The sequence below is a fragment of the Eptesicus fuscus genome, chromosome 2 (genome assembly GCF_027574615.1).
Source record: "Eptesicus fuscus isolate TK198812 chromosome 2, DD_ASM_mEF_20220401, whole genome shotgun sequence".
In the NCBI taxonomy this organism is placed as follows: Eukaryota; Metazoa; Chordata; class Mammalia; order Chiroptera; family Vespertilionidae; genus Eptesicus; species Eptesicus fuscus.
The window spans coordinates 65,061,419-65,084,468 of record NC_072474.1 but is presented as its reverse complement, the minus strand read 5'-3'; the positions used below and the strand labels follow the sequence as shown (position 1 = coordinate 65,084,468).

The window sequence follows — 23,050 nt, the reverse complement described above, 5'->3', positions numbered from 1 at the left end:
TGAATAAGAAACAAGTCGTTCATTTTGTTCATTCATTCTGCTTGGAAAAAAAAACAATGAAAGCCAATAATGGGGGGAGGATGGTTGTGGTTGGGGGGCGACACCTAACCACATCACAGGTAAGTGGCATGCCAAGCAAAGAACTGAGGAAAGAGCATCTATCCCAAACTTCTAGAGCTGAAAGGGATATTAACAGGACAGTCACCTCTATGATTTACAGAAATGAAGGAGCAAGACATTTATGGACTTGCCAAAGCACATGCAGCTGTCAAGGGTGGACCCGATTCTGAATACTGGACAGCAACAGAAGGAACAAATCTCACTATAAACCCAACCTGACCATCTCTCCACTCAACACCATGGTTAATCAATTCTTTGTAGATTTGGCTTATGTTCTCATCTCTTTTCACACTCAAGAGTATCTGCAAATCTAAAGGTTTATCAAGGATTTGTTATTAACACGGAAATGCTGGTAAGAAGCCAGGTCAGAAGGCTGTTTGCCCTTTGCAGGTTCATCCAACCCCTAAGTGGCTTGATTTTGTTTAAAACAAGATCCACCTGGCCAACACAGATAGAAACCACTTCCTTTTCTCCCATGGCAAGAAGGACAAAAAGCCATCCATTTGGCATTTTCAAACCACTAACTTTCTTTAGTGTTGATTAGAAAACGGTGTTCCTTTTGGAAAGGACCAAGTCACCATTTCAGCCATATCAAGATACTGCCTTATCAAGAACTCAAAACACCACGTAACCGGGAGGAAGCACTGACAGACTCGGGGCTCAGCCTTCATACAAGAAAAAAGTTCCTATGAATTCACTAACCTTCTGAGCAGCTTGTCATAGTTAAATCACTGAGCCTGCACTGACCCTGCCAAGCAACCCAACAGCCAAGCCTCTAGTAAAACATTCACTACAAAAGTGAACTGTGATGCTTAATGTGTGCCTTTGTGAGTGAGGGACTTACCAATTCATACTCCGCTCAAACCTGTCACACACACTGGCAAAATGCTTATAACAGACGTAACTTGCAAAATGACTCAGGAAACCCCTCATTCAGCCTTATGGAGACAGTGCTGTCTTCAGCACCAGAGTCAATGTCACAAGGAAACAGTAGAAGGGTTAATTCTGTTTTCAGGAGAACATAATGTGGGGAAGCAAGAGCAAATTTTTCAAGCGCTAATCTTATAAAATTTTATTCTGACTTTTTATAAGTCAGGGGAAATGGTACTAAGACGTGTTCACGAGAAATAGAAGAGATACAGTGTCTCGTGACATGATCTTTATAGCACGCCAGTGAAAGATTGAATTCTCAAGGAAGGTTACTGTAAATGGGAAATGCATTGTAAGATGAAAGAAACAAGACATCACTACAACAGCCAAGAGCTTCATCTATCTCTTTCTATGTGGAAATGTTGTATCTGTGCCTAAGTCACTTGTTCCCAGGAGCTCACCAGCAACAGAGAAACTACAAAGACACCTTTGCCCAACAAGCCTCAACAACAGAATACCAACCCTCCAGGCCTGCTTCAAAGAGGATAACCTTGAATTTGTCACAGCTAGTTAGCTCTTATCAAAGGCTCACCTGGGGGAAGTGATATTTATGAAAGGTTTTCTAAGAGGCTTACTTTCCATCTCCACCTATTGTAGGTGCTAGCCTTGAATCAACTTCCGGATGCCTTGGATCCTTCTCTTTCTCTTCTCCTCTCACAAAGAGTCACCTTTGCTAATTTACCCATTAATCTTACGGTCTCTGTTTTTATCAAGGAGCATTTGTTATCAACACTACACACGGTGGTTTCCCTGACCTCATTCTATGGCCCCTGTACAAAGTCTCTCATACAAATGTTTTTTAAAATAGCATTTAACTCAATGCCCCGAAAAATTAGAATGCTTTCTCTTTTCTGACAGTGAAAATTACATAACCAACTGTATTTCCCTTTTCTCTGGAGCTTACACTCAAATCACAGCACACCTGTCCTATTGGACTGGTCTCAACAATAGCCTATTTGTTTTCCCATTTCCATGGTACAAACTCTATTTCTATTTTATTAATATACTACTTCTATCTGTTATTATATTAATATGTTATTTTCTATCTATTAGTGTTTATGTCTACCAATATGAAAACTAGTATCTATCTTAATATGTCAAATCTTTTTGGAGGAAAGAAGGCATATGTACAGTCAAATTAAAAACATCTGCAAAGGGAGGGGGAGGATGAAGAGGATAAAGGGGGTCAAATATAAGGTGACGGAAGGAGACTTAGACTTTGGTGGTGAATGTGAAATGTACAGATGATGTATTACAAAGTTGTACCCCTGAAACTCATATAATGTTATTAACCAATGACATCCCAATAAATTGAATTTAAAAAAAAATAAAAGAGACAAAAAACACCCACGCTTGCAACAGGAATCCTGTGCATGAATTGACATGAACATACCCCAAAATTAATCACATAAAGCTCTAGATCATACCCTTTGAAGTGGGATTGTATAATCATCCCCAATTAACACCCCAAACAGACCAATGTGCTATGGAGAGAACTTGCTCAAAGGTAAAAAACAAACAGGAAGCCGTGGAGATTCCAATACCTCGTTCAGCATCGTTCCTCACCAAGGCTCTGCCCAGAGATGCAAGCAGTCATGCTAAAGTCAGGTTACCCACCTCCTCGCCACTGGCTATTCGGTGAGCCAGATCTTTTAAGTTTCTCATCATTCTTTCATCCCGAAAATCATAAGGAAAAGTTTCTGTCCATTCTGTCAGAAGTTGAAGGATTTTGGGTGCAATTTTTCTTATCTGGTTCTAGGGAGAAAAAGCAAAATCTAATTCAGTGATGTCTACCACCATGGACCACATCAAATAAATAATTACAAACAGTGTCCCTGATAAACTTCTAGTGCAAAGTCTTTGGGGTTGAAGAAGCTCTAGTTCCTCCTTCCCCCAGTCAATGCCAAGTGCCACCAACTTAAGGCAGGATCCGGAATGTTCCATGGTATTAGATGTGTATTGAGCTCGTTATGCCATTCCCAATCCCCTTTGCATGGCAACAATACCACTTATGCACCTCAGTCTAGGGATAAGCTAGGGTCACTTAAGGAAACCAATTTCACAAAATCTAAGCCACAGAGTTACCAAACCTAATAGAAAAAAAAGTGTGAATTTCAAACATATAATTACCTTATCGCTGTTTGGGTCATTTAGTCTCTGGTGCTCAACACATAAGTGGCAAACTTTGGCCATTAGCTCATACGGATGCATAAATAACCGAGAACTGAGTAGAAAGGTAAATATGTATGTTCTCTGTGGAAAGAGTGAAAAAAAAAATCACATGGTTACATTCCTTCTGAAACTAATATTTGTCCTCTATATTACACATCTTTTTTCATTACGTTCTCTCAAAGTTAAATGCTGCAGTTTCAAAGGTGATGCTTACTAGTAGTAAAATACCACAAGATGAATTTCTCCTTTATCTTTTCATGTGTCTTTTCCTTTAAACCATACTAAAAATAATAAAAGTACAAGAGAAGTTTAGCTACTGAAATTATCCACAGCTCATTTTCACATCTATCCTCTGGGAGCCAGGACACCAGGGCATATAACTCATTCTAGAAAAAAAAGAATGAAATTCAGCCCAGAGAGATAAATCTAACTAAAATATACTACCAATACAGAATCATGTTCTGTGTTCAAATATTAGGGTAACTCAATGGAAACCAAACAAACAGCCAATCACATCAGCTCAGTAATTCTCCAGAGTGCCCAGTGTAACACACTGCAGTGTTTGTGCACTCTGTCCAGCTTTAAGAGGCAGGCTTTCAAGTCATCTATTTACTTGCTCAAAGGCTAAGCAATTTGATAAAATACAAAATCACACTATATTCTTTTCTTTAACCACATTATCTCCCAAGAAGCCAGTAATGAAGTAGTGCTTATTTGTTATAATAGTTTCAGACTCCTAATGAAAAAAAAAAAATCCCATGGGATTTTTTTCCCCAACCTTGGGCGCCTCCAGTAGCTCATAAACACTTACAGGGCTGAACAAGGGACTCCTTTTACTTCTGATTACAATTTTCCCTGTGTGGCAACATATTTGAAAATGCTATGTAACAAATCACACATAGAGAGATAACTCAGTAAGAAACATTATGTTGAGTTATAGAGGCAAGCACACACTACCCTTTGCACACCAAGGTCATTATAATAATAAAAGCGTAGCCCTAACCGGTTTGGCTCAGTGGATAGAGCGCCGGCCTGCGGACTGAAGGGGCCGGGGTTTGATTCCGGTCAAGGGCATGTACCTTGGTTGCGGGCACATCCCCAGTAGGGGGTGTGCAGGAGGCAGCTGATCGATGTTTCACTCTCATCCATGTTTCTAACTCTCTATCCCTCTCCCTTCCTCTCTGTAAAAAATCAATAAAATATATTTTTTAAAAATAAATAGTAAAAGCATAATATGCAAATAGGCCAAATGGCCGAATAGCAGAATGACCGTCCTGATGACCACACTATGACATGCACTGGCACCAGGCCTGCCAAGGCAGGTGCAATGCAATTGGTCGGGGCGGGGGGGGGGGGTGTGCATCACCCTATGATCGCCCCACAGAGAGGCCTAGGCCACCGGATGGTGGGGCGATCGATTGGGGGGCTCCTCAATTGATCACCCTAAAGAGAGAGGCCCAGGCTACCTAGCCAGTGGTGCTGTGGGGGGTGGGCAGGGCCTCCCTCTGAGGGGCAATCGATAGCGGAGCTCTGGCCAGGGAGAGGCTCAGGCTACCCAGCTGGCAGCACTGAGGCGGGTGGGCGGGGCCTCCCTCTGTGGGGCAATTGATCACGGACCCCGGCTGGGTGGGTGGGACCTACCTCTTTGGGGCGATCGATTGCGGAGCCCTGCAAACGATCGCCCCAAAGAGGGAGGCCCAGGCTACCTGGCCAGCAGTGCTATGGCGGGTGGGTGGGACCTCCCTCTGCAGGGCAATCAATGGCGGGGCTCCCAGACTGTGAGAGGGTAAGGGCACAGACCGGGCTGAGGGACCCCCCCCCCCACCCCCAGTGTACAAATTTCATGCACCAGGCCTCTAGTTATACTTATAAAAACATATGAATATGTGTCTACAGATTTTCCTGAAATTATTATCAACAACCGGCTGCTGGTTGGCAGGGGCAGCTGTAGCACCAAGAAAGGGGGGACTATCACTTGCCCCATAATTAGAAAAGCCAGGTTTGATTGTTAATACCAGGAGTGAGACCATGTGCAAATTTTGAATTTGTTTTCTCTTCTCTAGCTTTTGGAATTGCTGTAAAGATTGAGCTAATGTAAATGAATTGCCTAGATAAGAAAGTGTGATCTATAGAAATGTCCGTTATCAAAGCAAAACATAAGCTATCTTGTCATCTGACGTCCAATCACAAAGAATTACATCTTGAATATAACACTTGTTCTCTTTGCTATGAAATTTCTGACTTTACTTTTCCCAGCATTGTGATGCTCTTGGAAACGCAAAGGCATTCAATATTCGGAGAGCATCCAATATTCTCCGGCATGTCTCTTTAAGGACCAAGGCACATGCCTGAATCAAACCTGCAGATACTTCCTTCAGAATAGATGGTATCTGACTGTCTTCAATGTGGTACCAACCCTGGGAAGAAATTGATATGCAGACAACCAAAGTTGGGATCTTACCCAGGCTCACTTTGACCTCAAAGCAGTTAATGATCATAAGCAATTTCTTATTAGAAAAACCTTTAACATCCCAGATATAATTCTGTAGTAGCTAAGGTCATGACTATTATATCATACTTTCTGCTGAAGTAGAAACCAAGGATGTATTTCAGAGGAACACGGATACCTACATCCGGATAGTAATCCACGTTAGGTACTAAATGCTGGATGAGTGCTTCCAGAGATCCGGAGAGGAGGTTGTTGTCATGGTAATTCAACCCCCCGCAGCTGTCCTCTGCAGACTGATAGAGGTTTCGGTTATAACCACTGCTGTCAAACATGGCTGAAAAGGGAGGCGTCTGAGGCATGCTTTCCTAAAGTAAACAAAAAAAGGAGAAAGTACATTGTTAGTAATATACAATCCAAAAGAAAAGTAAGTTTTAACAAGCTTTCACAGTAAGGCAGGAACAGGAAGTTTAAAAAACAGGTTAGGTTCTGACACAACATCAGAATCGATCAAGAAGCAAACTGCTCTTTGAGTTACCTGTATATGCATACTTTTGAGTACCGATCTCATTCAATCAAATACCATGAAATGCTTAGATCAAAGGACTGTATGGACTTAAATTCGAGTTTCTGGCTGCCATACTTAGATATCAGTCCTTCACATTTGGTCACTGCTTTATCCCCGTGGGGCAAGGATTATACTAAGGAGGAAACGTGCAAGCTTTCAAAGTGCATCAGGAAGTATGACCTAACACTTAAGAAATATCAGAGTAGCACTGGGCCTAGATTAGGAGGCAACTGAAGCAAAAGTTGAAAAAGTGAAACAGTAAAAGAGGCCTAGAATGAAAGTGCACAGCAGGGCACACAGTGTGTGTGCTCACTGATGTGAGTGTGTGTCAAGAGACTGAATGCTGAGCCCTGAGCTTCCCTTGGAAGATGGGGATGCTGTTGATTTCCACCCCTTTGTGTTAAATTCCTGTGGGGATGAGGAGCTCTAGAGAGCCCGAGTTCTCAGTGAGCACACAGGCTGAGAAGGCGCCTGGTGTGGAGGACAGGAGCACGGCGCCAGGCCTCTCCACCCCTGTGTGTGCAGCTCACAGAGCCTTGTCAGAGGTGCTCAGCAGAGGCCAGAGGTTAGTAGGTTATTACCTGGATTCCTAAGGGCAGAGCTCCCGGCCCTGAGAACAGACCCCTGTTCTGGGAGCCTATCTAGACAACGGAGGCATTCAGGAGCTGCCCGGACTGAGGGTGTCAGAAATCACACAGTTGAGAGGAAGCCAAACTCCAGCCTTGGGCTGACAGGCTCAGGGTGTGTAGAGGCTGCAGGAGGATACAACCTGGGCTAATCCTTCTTTTCAAGATGCTGAAAGTCCTCTGCACCCGGATGGGGCAGGGGTGTGGAGCCCTGCCTCAGAAGGCACATCCCTCACTGCTGGGGCATCTGTTGCAACTCCAGAGAATGGGCCACAGCCTCACAATGTGTGCAGGTGCCTGGCAGCAGGCAGCCAAGGGTAGTGTTGGAAAAACAAACAAACAAAAAAAAACACATCCATGATATAGCCGACCTGGCAGGTGAAAACAGCATTTAGGGAAAGTAGCATCCAAAAAATCTTGCACCCCGCTGCTTTCGGTTTGATAACGTTAAGAATTGACCCATAAAACAGTCAGGTGTCACTCGGCACCAAAAGCCACCAAGGACTTGCACACGTCAGTTATGGGCTTCCATTAAGCAGATAAAGCCTCCAATCTAGACAAGGACTCCGATTTAGTGAAGTCCTAATCTGGTGCTTCACAGCCATGAACATTTTGGAAGGTCATTTGTCCTGCAACCCCCACCCCGGTAGGTCCTTCATCTGGAAAATTACTTCCAATGTTGTTTACCCCTTCTGAAATTCTAACCAAACTACCAATTCTCCATATAGCAGAGTTCTTCTTAAAGCCTTATTAGAGCAATGGCAAAAGGCTATTTTAGTGTCCCCTGGAAATGTGTCCCACACAGAATGTGTCTGAAGAGGTACAAAATCTCAACACTTAGAAAACCCCCTCCAAACAGGCGCCTAACAAAAATACTACAAGTAGCAACGGAAACCAAACCGAGCTTGGGCAAGTTAATTGGGGTTATAGCTTATTATACTTAAAGACCAATTTGAAGAAGAGAGTACGTCACAGGTCCTTCTCTGCCTTCCAATTAGCCCCAAGTTCTGTCGCTAATCAGCTGACTTGATTTTTCCCACGAGCCACCTTGATAGATGAACTTGCACAGAGCAACTACTGAGATTCAAGTCATTCCAAGAGATTCCAGCCCCTTCTTTATGCACAGTGGTCACATGTTCTACCTCGCCATGTATTCAAAAGAGCATCTTACAACTCCTTAGGCCTCCCCGCTTCCTCAGCTGTGCATTCCTCTACTATGGGATCCTGTGTGCGGGAAAAGGTCTCCAATCCCACTGTCCTTTACTCCTCCGATTCCCCCTCAAGGCCACTCGCCTGAGAAGCATGGTGTGGAAGGCTTTGAGAATGTCCACAGCCTCCATCTGTGTAAAGTTCACCACCTACAGATGCCTTTTTGGATTCTACAACCCCCCTGTTTGGCAGGCATCCCCACTGTTTTGACGGCATGAGAAGCTAAGGTTCAGGAAACCTGTAATAACTCGCCTGGGGTTATACATCAGATAAGGGGCAGAAAGGGCAGGGCTTCAAACCTAGGTCTTCAGATGTCAAGTTCAAAATTTATTACACCACATCGTTCCACTGCAAGTGGTCTTCTTTGAACTTCTAACGTTTAACCATAAAAAGAAAAGCCTGTCATTTTGCCCCAAATTGTAGGCTATTAGAGAAATTTATATATTTTACATGTTCTACATAAATCCTGGCTCCAAAGATGTATTACGGCCATTACGTACTCTTCTTACAAAGCAACACTATCAACAAAAGAGTTTAAGCTACTGACCTTTGCAATCAAAACATAATCCCATCTAAATAAAGATTTCGGAGACCCTAATATACATTTCTTTACATTTTAGTGCCTTTGAAACTGGGTTGGACATAAATAGTCATGTGATAAGAAAACATGTTTAATTAAGTCTTTTTTTAGTGATATATGAAATACAAGAGCAGCTTACAATGGATGGCATCTTAGAGTCAATGAAATACAGAAATATTTGCTTGTGTGCACTCTCTAGATTTCCAGTAAAAAGATTTAATGAGACAAATGACCAAAACAAAGATCATGCATCACAGTATTCACCCCCCACATCTGGATAATCTCCAACAAGTGGCCTGCCTAGACATTTTCTGGGAAGATCAGTTGCCTAGTGCACTAGTAATAGATGCCTTTGATAAACAAGGGGAAAGGTCAGCAGAATGGTACAGAAGGTGCTGTTTGTGAAGTGTATTTTTAAATACCTAAGAAGTAAACACACTGCATTCTTTTTTCTCCCAAGTATCACCCACATCAAGAACTACTGTTGTTCAGTATTACTCGAATTTCACATCCAGGACTTTGAGTTCTACCTGCTTCGCTTCTGAAAGTGAAAAGATTTAGAAGATTAAATACTGCCTTCATTCTTGTTTAAGAAGACAGATATAAAAGCCAAGTACTGGACATGAGGATCCAGAGAACCATTTACCCCTGGGTACTATCAACTCTAGGACTAATTTGCTAATGGTTTCCTAGTGGAAGGAGGGCTAAGTGTAAGGCTCCTATCTCATAGCTTCCTTTTCTTTTTTTTCCAATGTCACTGTAGTTCTGACTTCTTATCTGCAGCGAACTTCTTTACAGCTCTCACAATTAATATTTCCTGGTGTCCTGTGAACTCTCAATGTACTCCTCTGTACCCTTTCCAACATAATCTCAAAATCAACTTCTGCACGGTCTGTCATTCTTCTGTAGCAGAAATTTTGCCCAACCCAATATACCTATCTATGGGGACCTGCTAACCAAAATTCTTATTTAGGAAAAATAGACTCTGTCCCAAAATTACAATGTGTGACAGCATAAAGTTAAAAACCGGCATTAATTTAACCATTAAGTCAAACTTCAAAGTAGTTAATTCCTTTAGAAAAAAAGAGAGAGAGATTTATGATTGACACTTGAACAAGCTGTTGGCTTTATTCAAATCACTGCCAATAAGATAAGGCAGAGGGCAGGTTAATCTCCCAAGTAATGCTCACCTTACTAAATTTCATTTGTAAACCAGCTCCTGGAAACTCAGAATATAGTCTATTTGGTCAGTGGCTCTTAACTTTTTTTGGGGGAAATCAAACACCTCTCCCCATAAGAAATGCATATACTTTCAGGGAGCTCAGACCCTAGGTTGGGACACACATATGTGGGCACATGTACAGAATCTAGTTATTTATCTACTCTGGCTCAAAGGAGGAGAACGTGGTGGCTCTGCAGGGAACCTTGATCTACCATATTCCAGACTCCTCCTTCAAAATCAAGGAATACTGTATTTTTAGGCAGTACCAATCATATGGAGTTGGAGAGTATTATAAAAAGGACATTGCTTTTGGATTGGGTAGAGATATTTAAATAGACTTCCCCCCTCCTATATTAGAGCAGCCCTTTGGAATAGAGAGGACATAATGAGACAATGGAAAACAAATTTTGGTTTCTTTAAAACAAGGAATCGGGCTAGAAGAAAGTTTAGCAACACCAAAATTAGCATGCAGATTACAGGTCCTGCCAGGAGACTTCCCTGAGGGAAGTAAAAGATACATCCAATCCAGGTAGACAAGATGAATGTTCTTTTTAAAAATCAATTTGGTAAGCTGGAAAGTTGGTTGACAGACCAGGTATCTTACAGGGGCAGCTAATTCAGTCACAAAGATATATCATGTTCTCCCAAGGACCCTGAAAAAGTTCCGCCTGACATTGATCCAGCAGCAAGGAAGCCAGCTCGGGGTGATTTACGGGATGAATGGATTTGAAAGGCATGCCTAATGGTTTCAATCCAACTAAAGCACCAGATGAAAAGCTGCCTTTTTCTCAACAGCAGACTGTGTTTGAATTAGCGGCTGCTTTTGCACAACGTTATTTATGATGAGGCAGGTGCACCAGGATAAGGTAGTTTCAGGTGACAATTCGGATTGGAAAAGAGCTCTAGGAAAAGATGGGTGTGGGAACTAAATCAAAAGCTATCCTTCAACATCTGCTATAGTTGCATTGTAAATCTCTCCCAAAAGGTCGAGTCAGCATTCCCTTCACCCTCAAGTGAATGAGATAGAAAAGGCAGGAGTCAAAGAAAAAGTGTTGCTTCCCCCCCCCCCCCCCAAAGACTTAATAAATCCAATGCCTTTGCATTGATCACTATCTTTTAGCTTCTGTTCAAATGCTGAGCATATGTTCCAATTTAAAAAAAGAAAAAAACCAACACTGAGGTGGAGGAAGGCCTTCCTATCACAGCTGAACTCTGATAGCATGTTCATTTAGTGAGGAGTGGCCTAATTTAATGTCCTGGAATTACCATCTAGATCCTAAGGGAACTTTGCACTTGGGTGAGATATATCTTCTTCCTATTTACATTTGAGGTTCCAGAGATCTGAATGAGAAAGAGTTCCTATATTTCATCTTTAGTCCAGAGTGTATCTAACTACAGATTTGAACCAGGGTGAAAGTCAAAGTCAAGTTTTTGATACTCCCTAAAATACGGCTTATATGAGCTTGAAAATGTCTAAAAGATTATCTCCTCAGGTCTTTCCTCAGCCAGGGAAAATCTAAAAGCAGCGATCTCTAGCAACAGCCCTGAGAACTGTAGAAATCCTACACCTCTGCTCACTTCCTTGGAAAAAAAGAGATATTAGGTAGAGAGTACAAATATACAAAACCGACAACTCAGATCAACTCACTTCTCTGGCATCTGAACAAAAAGTAAGTAATTTCCAGACAAGTACACTCTTTGGAAAGGCGCCCCAAATGCTGAGTAGATTTCAAAGTCAAGGGAGAAAAATCAGTATTTTTGAGGAAAGAAGGTCCAATTTTTCTCCATAATAATGAAATGGTGGTATTATTTTCTTATTTTTATATAGGCTTCTATACAAAAAGTATTTTGTATTTTTTATTGATTTCTCCTAGATGTTACTTTAAAAAAAAGTCTTTATTAATTTCTAATTGATGAAAGGAGGGGATTCTGACTCAGATAACTATTATCTGGTTTCCCTGGAAGATAAACAAAGCTAAAACTTGTCATCTTTTGTCTTACGGATATCTTGCTAGTAGTTTATTAAAACACAAAATGACATTTCAGTACATGGAAACTCTAAATGGGCTTGGATAATCATTTAAAACTTCTCTATGAGATAAATCTTTGCAGTGTGGGAACTGATCACAGAACATGTTGACATTATGCATTGGTTTAATCTACAACTTTCCTGCAGTTCCTGCACTTAACAGCAGATGGCTCCACATCCCTTGTCTTTGAAAGAGTTGGCGCTTTCCAGCAATAACAGCTGGTGCTGGATCAGAAAAGTAAAAAGGACAACTACAGTTTTGGGAAGAAATTTTGAGAAATTAGTGTTTGCAATCTTGGCATATCATTGATCTTAAGAAAGTGGCATTGTTCATTCTGTACAGTTGAAAATATATACTGGCTGATAAAGCCAGTTTGTCTTATTTCCTATGTCTTAGGTGCCTGTCTAAGACAAGATTTAATTACTTTGTTTTCCCAGAGGAATAAAAGTGATCTTCTGGATAATCAAAATCATCACTAGCTAATTAAGTGCTGCCAAAAAGAACTTCTGGGATATTGGAAATGTTCCCCTTCAGCACTGTCCAATACTGGGCCGATAGCCACATGTGCCCATTGAGCACTTCAAATGGCTAGCACAACTGAGAAACTAAATTCTTTATTTTATTTAATTTAAACTTAAGTTGAAATACCCTCAGGTGGCTATTTGCTGTCATAGTGAATGGCAAAGAAAATAGCTGAATCATCATTTATACATAATGCATCCCAAGCCAAATTACAGAATATTATTTGGGGAGAATCCTTTACCAAAAGGATATATTTTTCTCAACCCAATTCATCTCAGCAGTTAAATGGCCTAATACTTAAGAGGACATTTAGTAAACAAGCAGAATTTTCTATTTGAATTGCACTATAAAACATGATTACTGAGATAATTTTATTTTTTGGCTGCAAGTTCTTAAAAAACTACCCTAATGTCTCCCCCTCCATTCTTTTAGATAAATAGAAAGATACTAGTAGTCTAAAGTGTCTTTCTTTCTTACAAGGCTTATTTGTGTTTTCCCTGTGTTCAACTAAAATTTTCATACCAGAGTTTCCTAATAAAATTTCTATCAATTGAATGACTTCCCAGATGTAGACATACCTTGAAGTAAAAGAGTAAACATATAAACCTAAGAAAAAAATGACTGCTCAAAAAACTGATTAAAAATTTAGTAAATAGTAACACTGACTTAATTCAAAAAAAATGTCCTGACTCAACCTCTTGATAATTAGTACTTCTTAAACATACTAACAAGAGAAAAAAAAACAGTTTAATAAAATATTAAATCTCTACATAGTTTTCATCAATAAAAATAAACTTCAGCCCGGCTGGTGTGGCTCAATGGTTGAGCGTCAACCTATGAATCAGGAGATCACGGTTAGATTCCGGGTCTGAGCATATGCCCAGGTTTCAGGCTCGATCCCCAGAAGGGGGCGTGCAGGAGGCAGCTGATCAATGATTCTCTCTCATCATTGATGTTTCTATCTCTCCCTGTCCCTTCCTCACTGAAATAAATAAAAATATTTTTAAAAAAGAAAAATAAACTTCATTCTCCTATCCTCTCTTCCATGCACCACCCAGAAAGGAGGTGAATATCTGCCTGCAGATCACTTCAACCCTCATTCTTCCCCCGCTAATACAAGGTGCAAATGCATGAAGTGATGGCACAGCAAATAAATAAGTTATCACAGAGCTGAAAGAGACCCGTAAATCATCGAGTTCAACATCCTGTCTAATTTTACAAATACTGCAGGTACAAGGAGAAAGTAAGTGACTTGTTAAGGCACCAGGTCTGCCAGAACCTTAGTCTCTCTCTATTCAGAAATCTGTCCACAGCACTAGGCTACAGCATCTGTCATTTTAGGATAAGGGAGGGTTGCAGGAATATAGTTTTTGTAGATTTCACTGGAGGACCGAGAAAGGACAACTGTGGTTCTTAAAAAGTGAAGAGGATGGGGAGGCAACTCCTGAATTCAACCACCACAGCACAATGTGTGTCTGTAAGCGCTCACAAAATGTTGTAATGGTCTCTCCACTGATTATTTGTGGACATCAGACTCAAGAGTCTCAATCCCTGCTTCAGAGATTCCAGATTCTTCTCTCATTAGGAAAACTGCCCTCCTTTCCCCATGTCCTCTCCAAGGAGATCCTTTCTTTGGGGCTATCTATATGCTCATCCAAAGTCCCATTCTTCCAGGTTCCCTTGGGAGATTGATACAGTTGATCCCATCACTTCTGTGCCACATTAGGTACCTTGCCTAGCATAGATAGTCACACAGCTTCTCCCTTTCAATTTTCTGACCCTTTCTCTTTTTCCTAGATAGGTGTTATTCAATGGATTTTATTTATTTGCTTATTGCAGTTTATTAGCCAGTAGCTAATTTTAGATTATAAGAAAGTAATGTTAGCAATAATATAAGAAATGTCTTATTATGAAATGATATTTTGAAATACATACCCATAAAAATAAAGTTAAATTAGATACTAACCTGGGAGGGGGGGGGGGGGAGGCGGAGAGGATATACAAAAAATATAAATGTTTTCTGGTGATTTTCTATTCCAAAAGATTGTATGATCCCCAGGTATCAGGTGTGGTAGTAGCAGATTCACTGTCTAATGGGGCACATAAAACCAAGCAAGATTGAAAATACACATGGGAGAAATAAATTCTAAGAATTTAACACTCCATTAGACAACCAGAAAGTCCAAGGCCAGTATGTTCAGTAGCCAGAAATGTTGCCACCTCTAGGAAAACAAAGGGCTGACAGAGTGGAATGGAAGAATGCCAACAAGAAAGTTGCTAGTCAGTAGCTGATCTTCGCACCTTTGCCAGACAATCTGCTCGAAAGGCCTAACACAGCACTGCCTGTGAGCCCTGGGCCCTCATCGGCTCAACCGCTGTCTCCCCCCAAAATAAAGAGCCATTAATTGAAAAGGTCTCGCAAGCTGTCGCTTTATTTTCTATGAAAATCTCAATAGGCAAGCATTTTCATTTTTTTGTTATTTCTTTTTGGACATCAATTCTTACATTTGCTCCAACCCTCACCCGACCTGTCAAGATCCATATATGCTGTCTGGTTCATTCTGACCTCCCTGTTTCTTAGCGTAGGCTTATCACTATGGTCCCACTGTGTTTTCAATTGAGACACAGATACCACATGACAAGCCCTAGCGACTGCTTTCAGAGGAAAAAATAATTATTCACCCCATCTGAGTCTGACTGTACCAGACATGATTGAAGAATGCACAAAACCTGCTCCCCGGACGCTTCCCCTTTTTTTTTAATGTACCCTGTTCAGAGACCTTCCCTGGGTCACTAGAGATCACCCAGGACTAAATATAGATCTACGCACACCAGCAGTTCCTCCCCGAGGTCACATGGTGCTGCTTGGGAAAGATTCCTTGGTGATGTGTTCAGCCCAAAAAACACCTACGCACATTTCAGTGTACCCATCCATACACACTGCAGCCACCAAGTTAATAGGCGATGACAGACCTAAATATCCACCTTCACCAGAGAAAGTCGCTCCCCTAGAGATCTCCCCCTGCTACGTACCACACTTGTGCCACCCTTCACACATTGCTTTGGCTTGAACTGTGCCAACGGGGTTGGGGTAAGGTGAGAAGCAACACTCAAGTGGTACACGGATGGGCACACCCACAGCCCCTGTGCGCCCCCTTCTCCCCCGCTTTGCTCTTTCCTCTGGCTCAGCACTGAAGTTGTCCCCACCGTTTTGCCCTAGAAAGAGGAGCCTTCCTCACGCTCGCTGCCCACAAGGCACCCAGCTACCCCCCCAGTTCAGGTTATTACTGTCCGGCCAGGTCACCCGCGGCGACTCACCTGAGCTCAGGCAAGAGCAAGGCGTCCCCAAGTTCGCCAGTTGAACGCGGCGCGTGGGATAAAGGAATATTGGCGGCGAGCACAGGACTTGACTGTTCCCCTGTCCCTTCCTAAATCAGACCCTAGATGATCGGCTCCGGCATTAAAAATGAACAGGTTCCCCTCCACCCTCCACCACACAAACACACCCCCAAACTAGCCAATGAGTATAAGGGAGCAGCTTAGCCGTGCACAGAAAGAGGGGGATGAAGAAAGGAGGAACGCGACTAGAACTCGGACAAATCCTCAAAAAAACTGTGCCAAGATGTCTCACCAGAAGGCCTGGCCGCGGGATCAGGGTGAGAGAAGCGAGGCAAAACCCAAGCCCGTCCCCGCCCGGGGCCCCAGGGGCTGGGCCCCGCACCTGTTGGCACTAGGTCCGCTCCCGGGGCAGCCCCCGGCGTCCACGGCGGCGGGACCGGGGGGGTTCCCCGGTCCCTGGCTTTGGCGGGGCACTTTGAGCCGGTGAGAGCTCGCTTGCCCCAGGCTTTCTCACCACCCAAGGCGCACCAGGCAGCTCCGGGCGCAGGGTGAGAGCCGGGCCGGCTCGCGCGCAGCTCCCGGGGCGCCTGGAGGAGCGCAGCGCAGCGCAGCGCGTCCTGCTTCCCGCCGCCCCGCTCCGTCCTTCCAGAAGAACAGGCTGGCCGGGGAACACCTACCTGCAGATGGACCCCAGGTCCGCGCCTTCCCGGCTGTTAGCCGCGCGCCCACAAATACTGCCAGAGGACGGGGAGCAGAAGCGCGCGGGAAGTGGAGAAAAACCCCGCACAACCAGTCGGGCTCCTTGTTTATACTGAAACCACGGCCCGCTGCCGCGCACACCCCCTGGGCTCCGAGCGCCCGCCTTCCGCTGAAGCCCCGCCCATCCCGGGTAGACGCGGGCCAATCACGGCGCAGCTCACCGCCCACTGCGCTGGCGCCTCGGGTGCCGGGACCTGCCCACGCGTCTCCGGGGACGGGACTCCAGTGGTGCGGTCACCCGGGTGCCCTCCCACGCTGCGGAGCCCGGCGGAGCCCACGCAGCGGTCTTTGCCCGCGCTGGGTCTGCCCGCTCCGAGCGTGAGCGATTCCTCCTGAGTGCACCTGCCCGGGGGCTGTTTGTGCGTTCCTGTGTGTGTGTGTGTGTGTGTGTGTGTGTGTGCACTCATTTACCTGTGTACTACTGTAAATACCGGCCAGACTCGTCATACAGTATCTGGTAACATAATTATGAGCTAAGGCTTACTGTCTAGGTAACTTTCAGAAGGGAGCGGAGAGCAATTACAAGAACCTTCGCTCAGCAAGTATTTACAGAGCGCCTGGGTGCTAGGCATTGTGCAAAACGCGGGGGGCGCACTTCAGGCAAAGGTAGGCTGGTCCCTGCCACTGTGAAGCTTACAGTCCAGCGGAGGGCAAGCCTCAAGTAAATGGTTACCCAAACAAAATGTAAAATTGTGGCTACTACAAGTTCCACGAAGGATGGGAACCTGTGTTGTGAAATAGTATTCTGGAGGCAAAAAGGGGAGGTCAGGCCTCAATAAAGGCTGTTGTCATGGTAACCATATACGCTATCATTGTATACTCGATAACCATTTTTGAAAGGTCAATATCTCAGCACTTCACCTTGTATAAATAGAAGGAGGTTGGAGGGAAGAAACAATGGAAACAAATAGAGTGTAGAAAAAGACCAAAGGAACAAACACACACACACACACCCGGGGAGACTACCTGGCCAGCTGTGTGACCTTGAATAAGTGAAGTAGCTTTTGTGAACTTCAGTTTTCCCATATATAAAGCAACGCTATTCACACCTGTCTCTTAGGGCCATAATTAGGCTTACGGAGATACAGAAACCTTTTTGGTCTCTGCACCATCTTCTCCCCCTCCCTCCTCCTTCCTGGGGTGGAAACAGCCACCTTGCAGTTCACGTTGCCTATTCGTAGCTGATGTCTACCTTCATTTTCCTCATCTGCACCTCCTCTCACTTCTCTTCCTCTAATTCTACTCCCTCCTTCTCTTCTGCAAATGGGTGTCCCTGACTCAGTAATTCGCTCTCACTTATCCCAGCCTCTCTGCAGCTTAAAGGAGAAACCAAAAAGCCAGGAGAGATTAGCTGGGGCCACTCACGCAGAGTAAAGCACAGAGACGTGAGCAGCCCAGCCCAACGGTTGTGGCTGGTTAGTCTTTCACGCTCAGTTTTCCATCCTGATTCTGTGACAAACAAGCCATAGGAAGTTAGACAAGTCATTTGCAATCTTGAGATTTCTGGTCCTATAGCAATAAATTAAGAGGGTTGGACTAAATCAGGACTTCTTAATGGAAAATATTTGACATATCCTTTGAAACCGCTGGATCCACCCACCAACCCAAAAGATTTTGCCCGGTTTTATTTTCTGAAGTTTTTTCCCATCAAACAACAAAAATGTTTATTTTAGTTTCTCAAAGTATAAAATGGATACTATTATAATACTAGAGGCCCGGTGCATGAAATTCATGCACAGGAGGAGGGGGGGAGGGGAGGTCCCTCAGCCTGGCCTGCGTCCTCTCACAATCCGGGACCCCTCAGGGGATGTCGGGCCTAAACCGGCAGTCGGACATCCCTCTTGCAATCAGGACGCTGCATGCACCAGTGACCATACTTTTCATACAGGTGAAAGGCATCTTGATGTTGTATGGGCAGCTACATTTTTTTGCCCTGATTATAAAAAGTAGTACATAACATGATCCTTCTGAGGCAGTAGTACCATTTTCTCCATCTTATGGGTGGAAAATCTGAAGCAGAGAGAAGTTAAGTAATTAGCTTTGTCACACAGTTATAAGTGTCAGAATCAGAGCTGACCACAAAATGTGCAAGCCAGAGTCCATGCATGTCATCGCTGCATCATCCCGTTTTTTCAGTGTTTGAGTAGCCTTGCCAGGTTTTAATTTTTAAATCTAAGAGACTGTTCCCAATATATAGGGCAGGTATATATATAGGTACACAGTATCCAGTGTGTTTTTCAATCCACCTTTCATGAGCAATGATGGTATTGTTCTATGTAAGTGCCCATGAGTGTATTTATGTAAATGTTACTGTGCAATCCATCTCATTCTGCCGCTCACTGGTTCCCCTCTAGCTTTTGATTTTGATCATCCATCCATGTTGACATTTTTTTTGTTGCTCACTCCTTTTACTCCCGGTTGAGTATTTCACCATATTTGTGTTATGCTTTCTTTACGTGTATTATCTGCTATCATCATCAAACCCGTGAGATACAGGTACAATTCTCTCCATTTCTGAGAGGAAGGGATGAGGCTTAGGAAGGTAAGTAACTTGCCAAGGCCATTCAGCTGAAGAAGCCATGAATTAGATGCATATCTCTCTGATTCCAACGCTCCCGTCTTCCCACTCTATAAACTGGGTAAGGTTTATGAAATAATGCCTGAAAAAAATATCCTCAACCATTAACTGGATTCAATTTACCTGTCTAAGATATTGCTGTTAAAACTAGTAGATATGTGTGCAGCGGCACAACAGGGTTGTGCGTGGGAGCACTGGGTCAGACTGGTGGCAGGTGGGGAGCACCCGGGGGCCCGGGGCAGAACAAGCAGCGGCCCTCAGGTGGCAGCATCCATCAGGCTGCATCACCACGGTGCCCACTGTGCCACTGAGCATAATCATCTCACCACTGCCGTCTGTGCCGGACCCAGCCAAGGTTCAGAGCCTCAAGGACATGATCTGGAAGGCCCCAGACAGTGTGCCCCCATCAATGTCCATGCAACAATTCATACACTGGGCCTCTAGTTCTATATAAAGAAAAGAGCAATTGCAGTTGCATAGAGAATAGAGTTGTAGGAAGAGGAAGAAAATATAACCATTCCACTCTCATTCTGCCCCCCCCTTCACAGAGGGCAGACCATAGAGAAAACCCCTTACTTTCCCCTTGCTTTTGCACGTGCTTTTTTCCTTGACTTCCCTTTCCTTACCATCTGAGGGCCTAGAGTGAAAGGAGGAAGGAGACTGCTTGGCATGTTCTGGTTTCATGCCCTCTTCCTGCTTCCAGTCTGAGTAAGAGGAATTCTGTTCCTGGGCCAATCTAGCTTACTAGGGGCCAGGTTGGAATTTCATAGTAATAAAAAGTGTATGTGTATTTGGCATTGCTCTGTACATGCATTTCCCTGGAACCTGAGAGAAGAATGATGAAGGACGGACACGAAGATTTAGATAGTCAAGGTCCTGCATCCCTGCCCAGTCATATCAATCCCTTCAAACTATAAAATGAATCCGCCACATAGAAGGAATTTTTTTTGTGTGTGTGATGAAATACAGGATCGGGTCAGCCTTGGAATGGTCATCTCAATAATAATTCCCAATATTTGTTATAGTTTACAGTGTTCTTTCACATCCATTATCTCGTAGGGAGAACATTGGGTCAGTGAAGATCAGTCAATTATAACAGTGGTCATTACAGAGGCATATCTTTTCCTTTCCTGGGATCACTAAAAATGTCATAGATAGTTATTCATTTAAATTTGCTAAGAAAATACTCCTAAATAGAAGGGTATTGATGATAAAAGATAACTTCAGGAAGTCTCTTCCACACATCCCTCTGATCCCTAATCACTGTCACTTTTTATCTCCCAGACCTTAAAGTTGTACAGAAGAATGCAACGGCTGCCTGGAAAATTCCACAGCAGATAGAGTGGGTTTCAAAGTCCCATAAGAAGAAGTAAAAATGACTATGTTTTTATTATAGCAGACAAGAACTATTGAAAAGCAAATTTATTATTTCCCCTGTATAAGCCTTATTATTTCACTAATTTGTCAATTCTTATATATTCTTACAAAGTAATTATTTGTAATATCCTCAAGTGGGATACTGATATTGAGAAATTAAATATAACTTGGCCTAACCATAGGGTCATGAGACAGTCTCGTCATCTTCATCTATTATATAATGCACAGTGAATTATTTCTGCACTGACAAAATATATTTCATAACCTAAACTGTGCATCATTTTGATAAGATATATATATCATTGTTTTGAGTAGAAATTCAACTATGTTTAATGAGAGTATATTTAGAATGTTCTTCAATCTATAAAATATTTATAGTTAATAGTAAGTATAAATATATTTCTCTATTTCTAATGTCTCTTTCAAACAGTTTTATCTGGTTCTTATGAATGAATTGATTTTATAATGAATTATGAAAAGGTTTTTTTTGTTTCAAATTCTTATTACCTTTAATATTAAGTCTGATTGTCTTGCTAGATCCCTTCAGTTTTGACTAATTACCAGTCTATGTCCTAGAACATTGAGTGGGAAGGGAGAAGAAATAAAATGAATAATATAATAATAAAATTTTAGAGCTCGGAGAGATATTGATGATCATCTCTTTTCATCTTTCCCCACCCCTATGCCAAGACAGTTTTTTTAAAAGGCATTTTTGAGTTGAGGAAATTGAATCCTAGGGAGATTAAATGATCTCTCTCCAAGGCCATCCAAAAAGATAATAGCAAAGTTACAGGAGTCAAAGAGCCTTCATGATAAGCCCAAGACTTCAAACACTATATGATTTTACTTCCTAATTATTCCTGCAGCAAAGTCTATGGAGCTACTTTGACATTATAGAAGCACAATTTGTTTTCAAATATTGGTGACAAATATTCTCTATTAAACACTTCTTGATAAAATGATAAAGTATTCTCTAGATGTTGCTGAAGCCTTTTATTAGAATTTTCTAAATATTGTTAATATCATTTATCTTATGTAAGATTTAAGATAGTAAATTAGTAAACTCTCTGTTGCTTTATCATTAAAGTAACATGGTCTGGACTATTAATCAGACTTCATAAAGTGTATTGAAGAAATTATGTTGATCAAAGAACTTATCCAGTAAACATTTACTATTGCCATCATGAAAACATCCCTAAGGTACTTCCTTTTTATATAATAAAATAATTTATTTTCATAAAACGCTATCATTTAAAAAAATATTAGAGCATTGTTGTGCTTTCTAGATGATTCTGGGAAGGTTAATTCTGTAAAATGTCCAAACATTCATTTTAACACATGGAAATCATTATTTCCATAGTAAAACCAGAATTTCTGTAAAATATATTTAGCTAGATATTGCTATGTGAAAACATAATGCTAAATATACTTTCTGCACAAAAACAAATGGAGCAAATCATGTAGTTTAACTGTATTTCTCCAGCAAATTAGAGAAAATGGCTGTCTCTGGGAATGGGTGGAAGGGACACTGGGATGGAAGACAATGGGAACTTCAACTTTATGTGTAGCGTTTGATCTCTTCCATAAAGAAAGACATAAAGCAGATGTGACAAAATGTTCATTAGTATCATTTGTGCATGATGTGTACACGGGTGTTTTTACTTATATATTTTGTAAATTTCTTAAAAAAAAAACACAAAAGAATTTTATAATCAAAATTGGATATTTTCATAGAGCCATACTGCTTAGTCTTAAACTATATTTAAAACTTACATTCTAAGGTAATATATACTGGCAAAGTTATTGTTTTACCTTTTCCTGCTCACTGATTAGTCACATTTATAAAATATAATTGTCAATCAAAAGAACAGAGAATTTTATTTGGGATCACTGTACAAAATGATAATATGTGAAAAGTTTATTGAAGAATATTATTCATCTCCCATAGTTTATTAAAATCAGGATCTCTTGCTTTTTGATGTGATTGTGTGTATCCCCTCTCAGACAGTGATGTGCATTGTGAATAAACACACAAAAGAGCTTTGATTCTTGACTGAAGCCTGCTTTAAAGTCAAATCTCCCACAGACCAGCACCACTAGCATATGATTAGTGTTTCTAGGGCCTGGAATTAACTGGTGATAATTTTAGAATCTACAATTATTCACATAATTGTCTCTAATTAGCTGTCTCTGAAGAGTGGTCAAGAACTAAAGGCAAATGGAGGTTGTATAGATGGATAAAATGTCCCCTCTAGAGGAATGGTCCATTTACTTCAGGTCTGTTGAGAGAGTCAAGGTGTGTGTTTCAAGAAGTGTTTGGATGAGTGACTGGTGTGAAGGGATGTGGCTGTTGCTTATAGAAGTAGAGTTTGGAAGAGAAGAGAAATTTTCTGGCCCAGATTATTGGTTCAATTATTTTAAAGAAATTTTTGCCCTAAGAAAATGTACATAAAGAAATAGGCCTAAGAAAAACCAAGGTCTTTTCTACAGAGGTATGGATTTAACATCTCTCATGGAATGAAATTCACAACAAAGGGTAACATAAAATGTTTCACTCTGGATAAAATTCCCC

At 42.0% G+C, this 23,050-nt stretch overlaps 1 protein-coding gene across 4 annotated transcripts in view; it reads right to left on the bottom strand.

Annotated features, from left to right (window-relative positions):
* RASGEF1B (RasGEF domain family member 1B) overlaps positions 1-16,557 on the bottom strand; it is a 36,980-nt gene extending 20,423 nt beyond the window's left edge. For 2 of the 4 annotated variants that reach the window (XM_008143628.3, XM_054727937.1), the window contains exons 1-4: positions 16,442-16,557; positions 5,854-6,036; positions 3,181-3,303; positions 2,668-2,805 (exon numbers count right to left, since the gene is read on the bottom strand). In XM_008143628.3, the coding sequence (XP_008141850.1) occupies positions 2,668-2,805; positions 3,181-3,303; positions 5,854-6,030 (438 nt within the window). In that variant the 5' untranslated portion in view covers positions 6,031-6,036; positions 16,442-16,557. Of the gene's footprint in view, positions 1-2,667; positions 2,806-3,180; positions 3,304-5,853; positions 6,037-6,817; positions 6,870-9,073; positions 9,088-16,441 lie in introns of those variants that run through there. The other 2 variants (XM_054727930.1, XM_054727927.1) reach the window with 2 other exon arrangements.
* Positions 16,558-23,050: the final 6,493 nt, after the last annotated feature.